The following is a 12,666-nucleotide window of genomic DNA, read 5'->3' on the forward strand; positions in this document are numbered from 1 at the left end:
TTACAAAAGAAGATAAATAAATGTAAAAAGAACCAAAGAAACAACTAAATGAAAAATCATGCTGCATTAGATGACTTTGCAGTGGAATGTGCTATTTCAAGCTTGGTACATACTGTGCATACCAGAATAAAATGATCTGTTCAGCACAGTGAAGTCTGAGTACTTTTTCTCTTACTGGAGTGGCAACTGTTGCAGGCAAAGGAGGAAAGGAAAGATTTCCCACCTACACCTCCCTAGGTGATACGGGAGTAGATGGAGAGGGTTAAAAGGACAGACAGGTATCTCATTTATTTTTGGACTGTTTGACAAATACTGGTTTCCCTGAAGTGTGTGTTTTGAGGACTGATCCTCCTCTCATCCCAGGAGCAGTAGTAAAACTGAGCCCAGGCACAGGAGATCCTGCTTCAGCTGCACAGCCCCTCCCGGAGGTTAATGTAAGGACTCGTACGTGCATGTGTGCAGTAGTTACAATATCCTGATGGCTTTATTACCCTTGAGGCCTCCTCTTTGGCATGTCAGTGTACTTCTAAGTTGCAGCCACACGACGAAAATTAAACAAGGGGTTTTTTATTTTTTTGCTGTGGAAATATGAATTCAGTTGCTTCAGTTTCAATGGGATTTCCCTCCTCTCTCCCCCTGCCCTTGTTTTTTGAACATTTACATTTTTAGGAAATGTCAAGAACAGGAGACATTTGTGACAGGGAAAAGGGGAGGGAATAGCCCCTGTTCATCCATTCCCCTCCTCCAATTTCACCTCCAGCCCCCACCACATTTTTCCTTGTTAACTGTGTTAGAGCAAAGAGGTGGGAGTGAGGGAATAAAAGCATTCCTGCATGTCTGGAGGAAAGAAAATAGATAAAGGGGGAAAGTGAAAAGGGAGGGGAAGAGTGACCAGGGACTTGAACTGCCAGTGAAACGATGCTTCTCCGGCCCTCCTGTTCAGATAATAGTTAACTCGGGGTTAAAGATTAATACCCGGGCAAAGCAGTGTATAAATGGCCCGGGCAAGCGGAATGTATGTAAAGTGCCTCCTGCTCCCCAGGCCGCCGAGCTGCCCTCCCCCGGCCCCTGCTCAGCGGCATGAGTGGCCCGCGGTGCGCGCTGTGCCACGGCTGGCTCCCCGCGCTGCTGCTGCTGGCGCTGCTGATGCTGCCGGCCCTGCCCGGCGCCCGCCTCGTCCGCGGAGCGCAGCCCGTGCTCTGCGCCCCATGCACCCCGGAGAGGCTCGCTCTGTGCCCGCCCGTCGCGGCCGACTGCCTGGAGGCTGCCCGGCAGCCCGGCTGCGGCTGCTGCCAGACCTGCGCCCTCGGGCCGGGGCAGCCCTGTGGGGTCTACACCGCCCGCTGCCGCCTGGGGCTCCGCTGCCACGTCCCCGCCGGGGAGCCCCGGCCCCTCTCCTCCCTCATCCAGGGGAACGGGAGGTGCTTGCCCGCCAGCGAGGTCGGAGGGATGCGCGCGGAAGAGCCAGCAGGTACCGCGCCATCGCGCCCCCGCTCCGCGCCGCCGGGCGGGCCGGGTCGGGAGCTGTGCCCGGACGCTGCGGCATAGCCCCGGCCGAGGGCAGCCGGGGGGATTGGTAGGCGAGATGCACCGCAGCTGGAAACGGCGCTGCGGGCTCTGGGAGACAGAGGCTGGGAACAATGAGCGAAGTTAGGCAGGCGTTTGAAAAATAAGGAAGCTGGAATGCACTTTCCAGGGAAACGTGCTGTTCGAGGTGAGGTGCATCCTGGAGCCGGGCATAGGATGTTCGCAGCAAGCTGGTATGCTACAGTCTTGAGAGCACGAAAACCCTAAAGCACAGTGATGGGACAATGCAGAATAACCAGAATAAAGTATCTGGGAGGCTGCAGACAGTTTTTCTTTAGTACTAGACAGTAGCTACAGTAGGACAAACATTTTATAGGCTTTGCTTATGTCCTTCTCTAGAAGCCATGAAAGAGAGTGAAAAGACTAAACGGGCTTTGTGCCTCGTTTCATTTCAGGAATAAAATGTATCTGGAGTAGTGGAGTGCTAGTCAAACTATCTTGAGGCAAAATGGCATCTCAAGCGTCTTAGACTATATGATGGGCAGGAATTTCTTCAGTGTTATTTCTTTATTTTTCAATTTATTATGATTATTATTATTATTTTCATCATCATTACTGCTATGTCCATGAAGTGATGATGAAGGTAACTTGGTAGCATTACAAAAATAATCATTGTTGACTCAAAATAACAATAGCCATCAGTAGACGTAAGTGGAGTTTCTCTTGTGCTTGAGGGGGTGAGGAAGGGAGAGAACAGTGACTAAACTGAGTATGTAAACTACCTGTATTCGATTTGATTCTTTCCAGAGTTTGCTTGCTTGCTTGCTTCGTTCCTTTCTTTCTTCTTTTCTTTCCCTCCTCAATTTCTCATCTCCATTTTTTGTTTAAAATTTTCAAAGGGTGCTTTTTAGTCCATTGTCCGTTTACAGCCTTGATCCAGCAAGTAATTTAGACACATAAAAATTTTATCCTATATCCTATCACCTGCAATTGCAAAGAGCTTCTGTTGCTTTCAGTGGAACAGTTCACACATGCTGATTTAGGCACCGGCAAGCAGACCATGATCTGGCAGATCCAAATATTTTCTGCCAGTCCTTTGCTATTTGGTCTACTGCAGGCCAGCATGAGCTACTGCTGTCTCCTGTGAATTGCTACCCCATCTTATTTGTGAGGCAAGAACAAAGTACAGGATACCACGGGATGAGGTCTGGAGCAGTTTGTCTCATGAATAAAACCAGAAATACATCACACTGACAAAAATCTAAATTCATTACAAGTTTAGCTTCAGTCTTTTTTCATTTAGCCAAGTTTCTACAAACCACTGTGATCAAGAAGGTTTTTTAATTTCTAACAGACTGGCTGCAGCTTCATCTTTGGTATTCAAGTAATTTTGATGGATCATAAAATACCTAACATGTTAGAGAACATCTGCTGAGCCCTTCTATGAATTTATGACCAAAGTATAATTTGCTGTGCTGCACATGTAATTTATTCCTACAAGATCTACTCTAATGGATCTGTCTTAGATACTACTTTATTTTTTTTTCTTTTGGTTGATCTTTTTCTTCATCTTTTTAACTTCGACAAATAAATGCAAAATTTCACTGAAATTTCACAAAATTTCACGATTCGTTTCCAGATTCTATTGAACGTGATGGTATGCCTTTGGAAAGCACTGAAATAACACAGGATCAGCTGCTGAACTATCAGTTGATGTTTCCCATAGACCAGGATAAATCCATCCCCTGGAATTCCATCACTGCATATGAAAACATGAAAACAAAGAGAATATCTGAACTCAAGAAATGGAAAGAGCAGGTGGGTTGGTTTTTTTTTTTTCAGAGATGATTTCAGTAGATCCTTGCAAAAAATTCTAGCAGCAACATTGAGATGTCAGTATTTTGGGTAGCTGGCAAACCAACTTTTGGAATGTCCTCATCAGATGCTTGAGGAACAGGCAAAATGTCTGGAGCAATAATAACAGGCGTGCATCAGGTATGTCCTACACAGACTTCATCCAGAGGCTGAATGTTTCACCACATTTACAATCATATTATAACCTGGTCCCTTAATTTACAGGAATTCTTGGACTCCTTTTTTGTTTTAGTTAAGAAAAGGCATTTGTCACTGGTCTGACACACAGCGAAATAAAAGGGAATCCTTCCATGTAGTTATTGATGAAACACCAATGCAAACCAAAACTTGATTCTCTCTGATCACAAGGAAACACTTTTAAGTACATTCATGTAGAAAGACAAAATGCTCAACAATTAAAGTGGTGTTCGACATTGCAAAATCCCAGCGGGTAGTTGGGGTGTAGCGCCTTTGCAAGCAGGTTTCTGTTCCACTGGAGGGCACCAGAGAACCACGCTTAGACCCCCCCCAGGCAGCAGCACCTGTGCATTACGGAGCTGGGTTAGTCGGGCAGCACAGAAGTCTGGGTTCGTAATGGTCACAGACAAAAAAATGGAAAAGAAAAAGCGAAAATACAATAAGCACCACCCTACCTTAGGAAGCCTCATTCCATATCCAGAACAGGACTTAATCACTGATTTAGTTTGAACTGTTATGCACATGCGCCGTTAACTTCAGTTCTGATTTTAGGGCTTCTGCTTTTCTCACTCAGAGCCACAGATAAACCCACAGACTGGAATGTGACAACTTATATGAGGGGAGATCTTTCAAAAGCAGAGGCTATGTTTATTTTCACTCTAAAGTAGAAATATTTGTTCTGTGACTTTTCCTTTCTTGCACTGATTCAAGGTACTGTTGATGTACAGAAATTGTGACTTTGAAAAAGAGAGACAGCAAATTGTGAAAACAGTGAATATTGCAAACAGTTCTTCATTCCCAGTTCCAAGAACTTTGGGGTTTGGTCCCAGAGCTACAGAATAGCTCCATGTTACTTTGGCAACGGTTCTGTCCTGTGCAAAAGATAACAAACATTCAGATGTTTGTTCTTGCACCATCTATATATGTCTTGCACCTATCCTCCATATATCAACACAGCAGAAGGCCATGGCAACCCAGAAAAACGTGGCCAATCTCACATACCAGTCTTCTAATGTCCATCTCCCCATAATAGGCTAGATTGTACCCTCTGAGCAGTAATGTGTTTACTTACTACAGGTTAAATTTCCGTGTGTGGCAATTTAAGGACTAAAATCCCCATGTTTATGAGGACAGAAAATACCTCAAAGAATTAAAAACAAAGGTCTGAATGCAACACCAGAGTATTCTGGCTTTGCTCCTACTGAAACCAGAAAAACACATACTGGTGTAGATTTTATGCCTAATAAGTATTTTCAGCTTTTTACTGTCTATATTCTGGTCACCTTGTGTGTAGCTGATTTCCTTGTGATTTTGGTATCCACTACCTGTGCATGGTATTCTTGCAGGGTCCTTGTCAGAAGGAGCTCTACAGAGCCCTGTATAAATTGGTGAAGGCTCAGCAGAGAAGCAGAGGGGAGATTTACAAATTTTACTTGCCCAACTGCAACAAGAATGGATTTTACCACAGTAAACAGGTGTGTGTGCCTTTTTCCCCTTCTCTGCTCCCAGCAGTGCTGCAACTAGCCTGATACAGCCAACCCTTTCACAGCCCTCTGCTCCCAAACTTACAAGTTTGTGAAAACAGGGATACTTAGTAGTGAGAGCAGATGGTTTGTCCTTCTCCTCAAGGTGATCCACATGCTGGGAGCTGTCAGCAATAGAGGCAGGAGTCTTTTCCCTTTGCAGAACAGGTGCACTCAAAGCCTCTTCCAAAATATTTTAACCCTGTCTGCTCCCATGCACTTGATTTGTTAGCATACTTTCAGTTGACATTAATTCATAATATTTGCCATACTACCTGACAAAGCCCACTGAATATATAATAATCACTTATTAAAAAGTGGGCTCTCAGCTCACAGGCAGTGGAAAACCTACATAGGCAGTGAAAGAAAACTTTTTGGAGCAAAATTAACCTTCTGAAAGTCAAACAAAAAAACTGATTTGTGCCACCTGTGGATTAGGTTATTTGTTCATTTCCATTATACTGTCAAAAAAATCTGTTGCAAGTTACAGTGAGAGTAATCTGCAGAACTAACTAAAGCTCTGAACCTTAAGCCACACCCTGCAACCACAGGTTATGCACAAAAATTTAGTAGGTCTACGCAAATCTGTGTCACCAAGACTCCTTGGTTTTGGGCATAGCATCACGGTGTGACTCACAAACACTGTGACCTGGGACCTAAATCTGTTTAAGCCCCTCTCCAAGAAAAAAACCCAAAACATACCAACTTATTTGTCTCCTTGTGTGAAGAGGCAGACAATTCAGTCACTGCTCTCACCCTACCAGATTGTATATTCTCCCATCCTTCCATTTCTCACATTGGCACTGGAAGATATTGCTGCTTTCTACTGCAGTTTACCAAGGACTGGACAGTTCTAAATCTGAAGTTGCTCTTGTGATAGCTGAGCTTAGGTCTTGGGTCCCTAACTAAGTGTGTTGTTTAGAGGCTCTGTAGACCACTGCATTCAAAACAAGCCTGTGCATGGTGGGTCCCCACCTTCTGATCCTTATTCTGTCCAACACCTCTACTTGCAGTACCTCACAGGTAATCTTACAGTTACTTATTGTGGTTTTTTTTTTTTTTTTGCTAATAATATTCCAGTGTGAAACTTTACTGGATGGAGAATCTGCTGCATGTTGGTGTGTCTATCCAAAAAATGGTAGAAGAATTCCTGGATCTCCAGAAATTAAAGGAGACCCAGAGTGCCAACAGTATCTCAGCTCACAAGAATAAAACTAAACACCAAGGTTTTTCACACCCGGTTTTCTGTGGGGCCTGTTCTTGTCAGGAGCCATTCCAGTCAGGAGCCATTTCACTAAAGTAGTCTTGTGCACCTGATTTTCAGTGTATGAGTAACCCCATAAAGTAACATTTTTACTGCACTGAGATTGCCTAGATGTTTAAGTGACAAATATGAGCAACTGCAAGATCAAATCCTGTAATTTTGTATATTTTGTTTGTATAATATTATATATATCCTCAAATGTAAAGCTGATGAATTATTTATTTTACAGTGCATGTATTTTTGTCTCTATGTGTTGTTACTAATTTATATTCTCAAACACTTCATAACTTTATATTTAAATACTTAATATTATTGCGCTTAAATGTATGCATCATGTTGGAGGAATGTTGCTACTTAAGACTTCAAATGGCATAGATATTGGGAAAAATGGCTTGTAAACTTGCATTTTTGTACTACATATTTCTAGATGTAAAACTGAATTTTAAAAAATAGATTTTAGTAGAAAGCATGCTTAGAAACTTATTTAAAACCTGTTTTGTGTACATATTATGTTACTTTTGCACTTCTGTTTCAGTGCCAAGCTGTTTCTTAAAAAGCAAAGATTATATACTGAAGCTCCTGATGGGACAGTATTTGTATCTATTATTTAAATATTTGCACTGGATAAACGGCAAAACATAATATGATATTCTGCACCACATTGGACAGGTGTAAGTCATTCATATGTTGACAATGGCATATTATTTAAAATGAGCTATTAAAGTCTTCTACTCTGCCCTTGTCTTTTGTTTTCTGCTTGCTTCCCTTCAACAGGAAAACAGGCAAAAGTCTTACAAATCTGCCTCCTGAATTCTGCACCTTTTTCCTTCAGTGAGTTTCCTTCTTTTGGTCTCCCTGCCCTGTTCCCATAGTCCTGTCCTCTCTAGTCCCAGCTGTGCCATGCAGCTTCCAAGGGAAGTTATTAAAAGATTTTCTGGATAGGAAAGCTGGATGCTTTTCTCCACTTAAAAGCCCAAGACAGAAGTATTAGTACACTTAAAAGATAACATCAAGACTAGAAACAGCCATTTCCTGCACAGAACATCAGAGGTTATAAAAAGGAGGCTGGGAAAAACCCAGCCTTACACTTTTTTCTGAAAGCAGAGAAGACGGTACTCTTGGCTTGGGATATGGTCCATTTCCCTCCCCTACAAGTTCCTTTGACTTAGTGATTGTAGAGAAAAAGAGAATGCAAGTGACTGCCATTGCAGCTTCAAGCTGATTTTGTCCATGGAGAAACTGATGTGGGAGTAAGTCCCACAGCTGAAAACAGTCTGCACCAATCCTTCCTATGAAAACAGCCTGAGAGTGATAACATTTTCTAAGAGTCTGGCAGAAGTGAAAGCCTAAAATCCTCCTGACTTTTGTTGGTACAAGATTTGCATTTTAAATGGGAGAGGGAAGCAGCTTGTAGAAACTGCAAAACCAAAGCCTGTAGATCTCTGCTCTCCCTGTCACATTTCTGTGGCATCATATGTTGCACTTGCTGACTGTGTTGGCTGTATCTGCATGCCAATGTCTGCCGATCTGATGGGGGTCTATTAAACTGCTCTAGATTTAAAAGTATGGATATACTACTGACCTCCTTTGTGAAGTCTTTTGAGATCTTTCCAAGGAAAGCACTGCAAAAAATCTGTTGATGGTATTGGTATTGTAAGTAACTAATTACAAACATCCCTGTAATGAGTTACTGTGAGACCTGGCTAAAACTGTGTCACAGCACCACATTCACTATCTCCAAATGCTTGGCAATCACTGTATCAAAATAATGAAGAAGCAGCAAATTTGGGCATAATTTTGGAGCCCTTTTCAGGGAGTCTACTCAGCACTGAACAATTGTCATGGCATTGCCATGGGAAAATGGTGAAGAGAGGAAATCAGTCTCTCAGCTACAGCACACTCTTAAGAGCACTCTGACTTCTCTCACTCCATAGACCTTGTGTAAAGTTTTATCTCTAAAGAGCAGAAATTGATTCTTTTTGTTGGGATAATTATATATAGGGGAAACATTCATAGCATTAATAATAGTCTATTTGCAGAATAGCAATCCAGTGGACAGCTACTTCCGACGTTTTGCAGGGTGGAAGGTACCCATCCTAGCTGTAAGAAATTGGAATTTTCAGTAGGGACAGGGATTTAGGAGACACTCTTTCCTCTAACTGTTAAGTACCAGAAGCAGAAGTTACTTAGCACAACATTCAGGCATGACAGGCCAATTTCTTAGAAGGGTTTAGCCCCTTACATCCCACTGAAAGTTGCAGGGGAGGGGTGCCTCTTTATCTGCAATCTGGCCTCCTGTGACATCTTGCCAGGACTCACCAGGACAGACATTTGCTGAGCTGCTCTGGGATGAGCTGTCTGAATTGGACCAGACTCTTCCATATACTGGGATTAGGACTAATGCAAGGAGGCAAAGCAGGCAAATGTTATCTCCCCTATGAAAATGCTGCCAGAATCTTGGACTACATTTACACCATAGGTGACATATATCATCCTTTGTCCTAATTCTTATATCAGCCTCAAACATCAGGGTGAAAAATCAAAGGTCTGCAGTTTTCCTTTGTTTTATTTTTTCTGTTTGTGGAGGATTTTGGTTTTGCTTTTTTTTTTTTTTTTTTTTGGCATGTCTCAGCTGGCAGTCCTGGCTTCACTGTGTGCCTGCTGCAATGGCTCCTCCTGTGCTGGCAAGCCAAGCCTGGCAGGAATGAGTAGGCAAACAAGGAAGGTGCCACAGGATACTCTTAGTAGCTCAGGTCACCTAGCATGTAGCTGGATGTTTAAAGGGAATGTACTGATCCTTGTTATTTCCCTCCCTTCATACTCACTTGCATTCCTCCTACTCTACCTAAAAAGAAGTTAGTTGGTGGGAAGGTCTTAGATGAGCATCTCTAATGTTTGGTTCATGTCATCTGAGACCCTTACCTACCCAGTTTGTGCTTCTTCTTGCCAAAACCTTGTGAGGTTTGCTGCAGCAGGGTTTCTTCCAGCCATGCCTCCTCCTGCCCATGGCCTACAGCCAGCTGCAAAATGCTCATAGCACAGAAATGAGGTCACTGCCCTCTGCACTTAATTTTCTACCTAACATTTCCCCTAAAGGTGTCCAAGATAACCAAAAATCACCTGGTATTGGGCTCTGCTCATACTGAGTCAGTTCTGCTCATTGTTTTGGTGTACAGCAGAGACACATTTGTGTCAACGAGAGCAGGCAGAAAGTGAGGGGAGAGAAAGGAGTAAAGAAAATGGTGGTGAAGGGCAGCCAACCCCAACACTGAAAGCTCGTCAGCATTTCTGTCACTTCTCTACCATAAGAACATATGGTTTGGAAAAGCAAAACTTAGCCAGGGAACAACTTCCTGCAGACCCAGTCCAAAATGCAATTAGATATTAAGCACAAAAAAATTTAGCCTTTTACTTTACAAACATATTCCTTTGATCTTGCACTTGTTAATGTGAGTCTTAAACACAGAAAAAAATTAAAAGGTAATCAGAAAATGCATCATATATAGCTTTCTTTCCTCAGGGAGAAGAAAAGTGGGATGAAAAAGAATGGGACATGGCAAAGACTCATCACAGGATTTACTGCATTTCTGGAAAGCACTCAGTTCCCACAGCTTTAGATATTACAAGGAAACCCTAACAAAATGCTAATACAGAGCAGGTTTTTTGCTGCAAAGTCAGAAGTAAAGATGTTTGTGCTTTGCCAGTAGTCAAGCAGCACTGACTTTTCAGAACTATGTTATTTTTCTACACACATCATTGCTTTGCTATTGCAGAACAACACCAATATCTAACCCCTGCTCAACCCATAATAATAATAATTTTTTTTAAAAAATAATACACTAAAATAATAAAGAAAAAATGCCTTTAAAAAAAAAAGATCCAAGTGACTCACTCCAAGCTAGACTCTCCGATCATGCTGCAAATTGAGTGGTCAAGTCCTATGTGTATCTTTAGACAACACTTTTGAAGTTGGTCTACTTTTCCTCGGCTGTCACTCCACTGATAAACCACTATCCTAAACAGTCTCTCCAGGCTGCACTGAAAACAGGTCTCATGTTTTCTGTTTGCAAACACATTTCACATTTTTGGACCAATTGTTGCTGTACATTGCATCGAGAATTGGGCAGGTATCCAGACTACAGAGGAAAGTGGGGTATGAGCATCTTAATAAACATCTAATTGTGTTTATTTGATTCTTTGAGATTTGGGTAGGTGGTATTATTGAGTAACAGTAGCAGAGTTGGTGCAAGTGGAAGGCTTCTCTTACTGACATACAACCCTATATTACCTAGTAATTCTTAGGTCTAAGGTGGGAGGGGACAAAGAAGAAGATGATCTGTTAGGAATACAGCCCCTTCATTCTGTATTACCAGTAAGTACCAAAAACAGCAGTGGAGCAGGAACCCAGACATACCAGCACTTGCACTCTGAATAATGAAAATAGCTCTGCCAGTGAAGGCTTTATCTTCCCACTTTTTCTCCTCCCTTGACTTACATCCTCCCCCACAGTGTAAAGTACATCTGCAAGGAAACTACTGTGAGGGTTCAGGAAGAGGGGAAGCATCCCATGAGAGAGATGTGGGAGTAAGGGTGCTCGTGGATGTTGCAGTAAGGTCAAATGAATAAATTTAAACTTAGTCTATTCCAGATCATGGCTGTTTTATTTTGAAAAAGTTTCTGCTCATCTTTTCAGACTCCCTCTTGGATTATCAAGTCTGAGTGGCAGCATGGGCAGCCCAGCAGAGACAAGGGCACACAAAGGAATGCAATGTTGGGCACATGCTTACCTCCTTGGTGCTTTCTTACCAGCCACATTTCCCATCAGGGACAGTGCCTGACGAACAGACACAGCTCTTCTAGTGGAGTCTTTGTGCTGCAGTTATGTTATGCTGAACACAGCATAGGCAGTCTTCCTCTTGTTCTCAGTCTTCTCCAATGGCTGTTAAGCTAACAAAAAGCCTATTTGTGCCTATACTGAGGCTTTTAGTTGTGTAATTATGTGAATGGTGACAGGTGATTTTTCCTCTTTCTCACTGACAGTGCTTTGTAGTTCACCAGACTGATGTGGAGATGCTGAAGTTCTTTGGAAAAGCATCTTAGTGTGGGACATCTGTGGAGGCATAGAGCAAATAATGGCTACATCATCATCTTCTTTCATATTTTTTCTTTGCCTATGGTTTCTGCTTATTGCTGCTTTGGCAGCTGAGCCCTTACCATTTAGCCCCAGCAAGGGAACAAAGATCAGCAATGTGTTACTGGTTGCTTGATAATAGCAGTGTAGAAATGTATGGCAGGATCTGGGGGCTGAAGGTTGCATGCATTACTCCTGTGATAAAACAATAATCAACTTTCCAAGCTCAGTCTGTTAGGTCTTTTTTACTGAGTGCAAGTTACATGACACAGCAGACATAGGAAACATGTTTCACCTTGAATATTCTCTATATGGCATAAGCAGGAAAAAATAGCCTCTGCTCTCCAGTTGCAAGGAGTGACGGAAATGCACTCTCAACCTGGCTCTTGTAAGCAAGTCCCTTCACTACTCCACTTTTGGAAGGAATTACCACAAATGGCTGTGGGAAGCAGTCCTTCTCGGTGACATTTTCTTTTGAGTTTTTCAGGTTAGGTGATTTTTCTGGATGAAACCTCAGCTTCCCTCTGCAAGGATAATCTTGCTGCCGTTCTTTCCATCCCAGCTCATGGAGGGAGCAGTGGGGTGAAATTAGCCTTGACGGAGAAATGCTCTTAAGGAATTTGGATAGGTCAGCAGAAGTGGAAAGCCAGGATGCATACAGCAGCAGGACACACATTCTGCAAGGTTAAACTGAGATTTGCAGCATTACCCTCTGCTTTTGCTAATACCTCGTCTCCATTTTTTTTTGTGCAGCAACATTCTGCCTTGAAGTCATTTACATTTTTTAACATACGTACAAGGTAAAAGCAAAAGGAAAGTTTCTTTCAATGGGATTTTCTCTAAGGCTGGTATATATACTTCTATCTCTCCAAAATTTGAACTGGAAGAAGTAAATAAAATGCAGAGTTTTAAAACTAAAGCTTCTTCTGGGGAACAACAAATTTGTACTACTTGGCATTTTACCAGAAAATTTTCTTTTGGGAAAAAAAAGTTGTAACATCTTCTCAATCAATTCATTGCATAATGTAGACAATCTCACGTGCTGGATCTTCGGACACCAAACTGCTACATCTTGATAGGCTCATAGGCTCAAAGGATGCTTGGGATTGGAAGGGATCTCTGGGGATGACCTGGTCCACCCTGCTCTGCTCAAGCAGGGCCACCAGGGA

At 42.5% G+C, this 12,666-nt stretch overlaps 1 protein-coding gene across 3 annotated transcripts; it reads left to right on the forward strand.

The window, feature by feature from the left end:
- The first annotated feature begins 1,034 nt into the window (after positions 1 to 1,034).
- IGFBP1 (insulin like growth factor binding protein 1) lies at positions 1,035 to 12,244 on the forward strand. 3 transcript variants are annotated; one of them, XM_032102891.1, is made up of 4 exons: positions 1,035 to 1,471; positions 3,167 to 3,345; positions 4,926 to 5,054; positions 6,183 to 7,108. In XM_032102891.1, the coding sequence occupies exons 1-4, from the start codon at positions 1,081 to 1,083 to the stop codon at positions 6,312 to 6,314; spliced, it is 831 nt and encodes a 276-aa protein (XP_031958782.1). In that variant the 5' UTR covers positions 1,035 to 1,080; the 3' UTR covers positions 6,315 to 7,108. The 3 variants fall into 3 exon arrangements, with proteins under 3 accessions (XP_031958782.1, XP_031958801.1, XP_031958792.1); XM_032102910.1 differs by lacking the exons at positions 4,926 to 5,054; positions 6,183 to 7,108 and adding an exon at positions 9,887 to 12,244; XM_032102901.1 differs by lacking the exon at positions 4,926 to 5,054.
- Positions 12,245 to 12,666: the final 422 nt, after the last annotated feature.

The sequence above is a fragment of the Corvus moneduloides genome, chromosome 1 (genome assembly GCF_009650955.1).
Source record: "Corvus moneduloides isolate bCorMon1 chromosome 1, bCorMon1.pri, whole genome shotgun sequence".
Classification (NCBI taxonomy): domain Eukaryota; kingdom Metazoa; phylum Chordata; class Aves; order Passeriformes; family Corvidae; genus Corvus; species Corvus moneduloides.

What these genes read in the sequence shown, in the direction of transcription:
- IGFBP1 (XM_032102891.1), top strand. Translation starts at nt 1,081, where the DNA reads ATGAGTGGCCCGCGGTGCGCGCTGTGCCACGGCTGGCTCCCCGCGCTG. An exon ending in TCAAGAAATGGAAAGAGCAG is followed by an intron (nt 3,346 to 4,925) that starts GTGGGTTGGTTT and finishes GTATTCTTGCAG; the next exon opens with GGTCCTTGTCAGAAGGAGCT. An exon ending in GATTTTACCACAGTAAACAG is followed by an intron (nt 5,055 to 6,182) that starts GTGTGTGTGCCT and finishes ATAATATTCCAG; the next exon opens with TGTGAAACTTTACTGGATGG.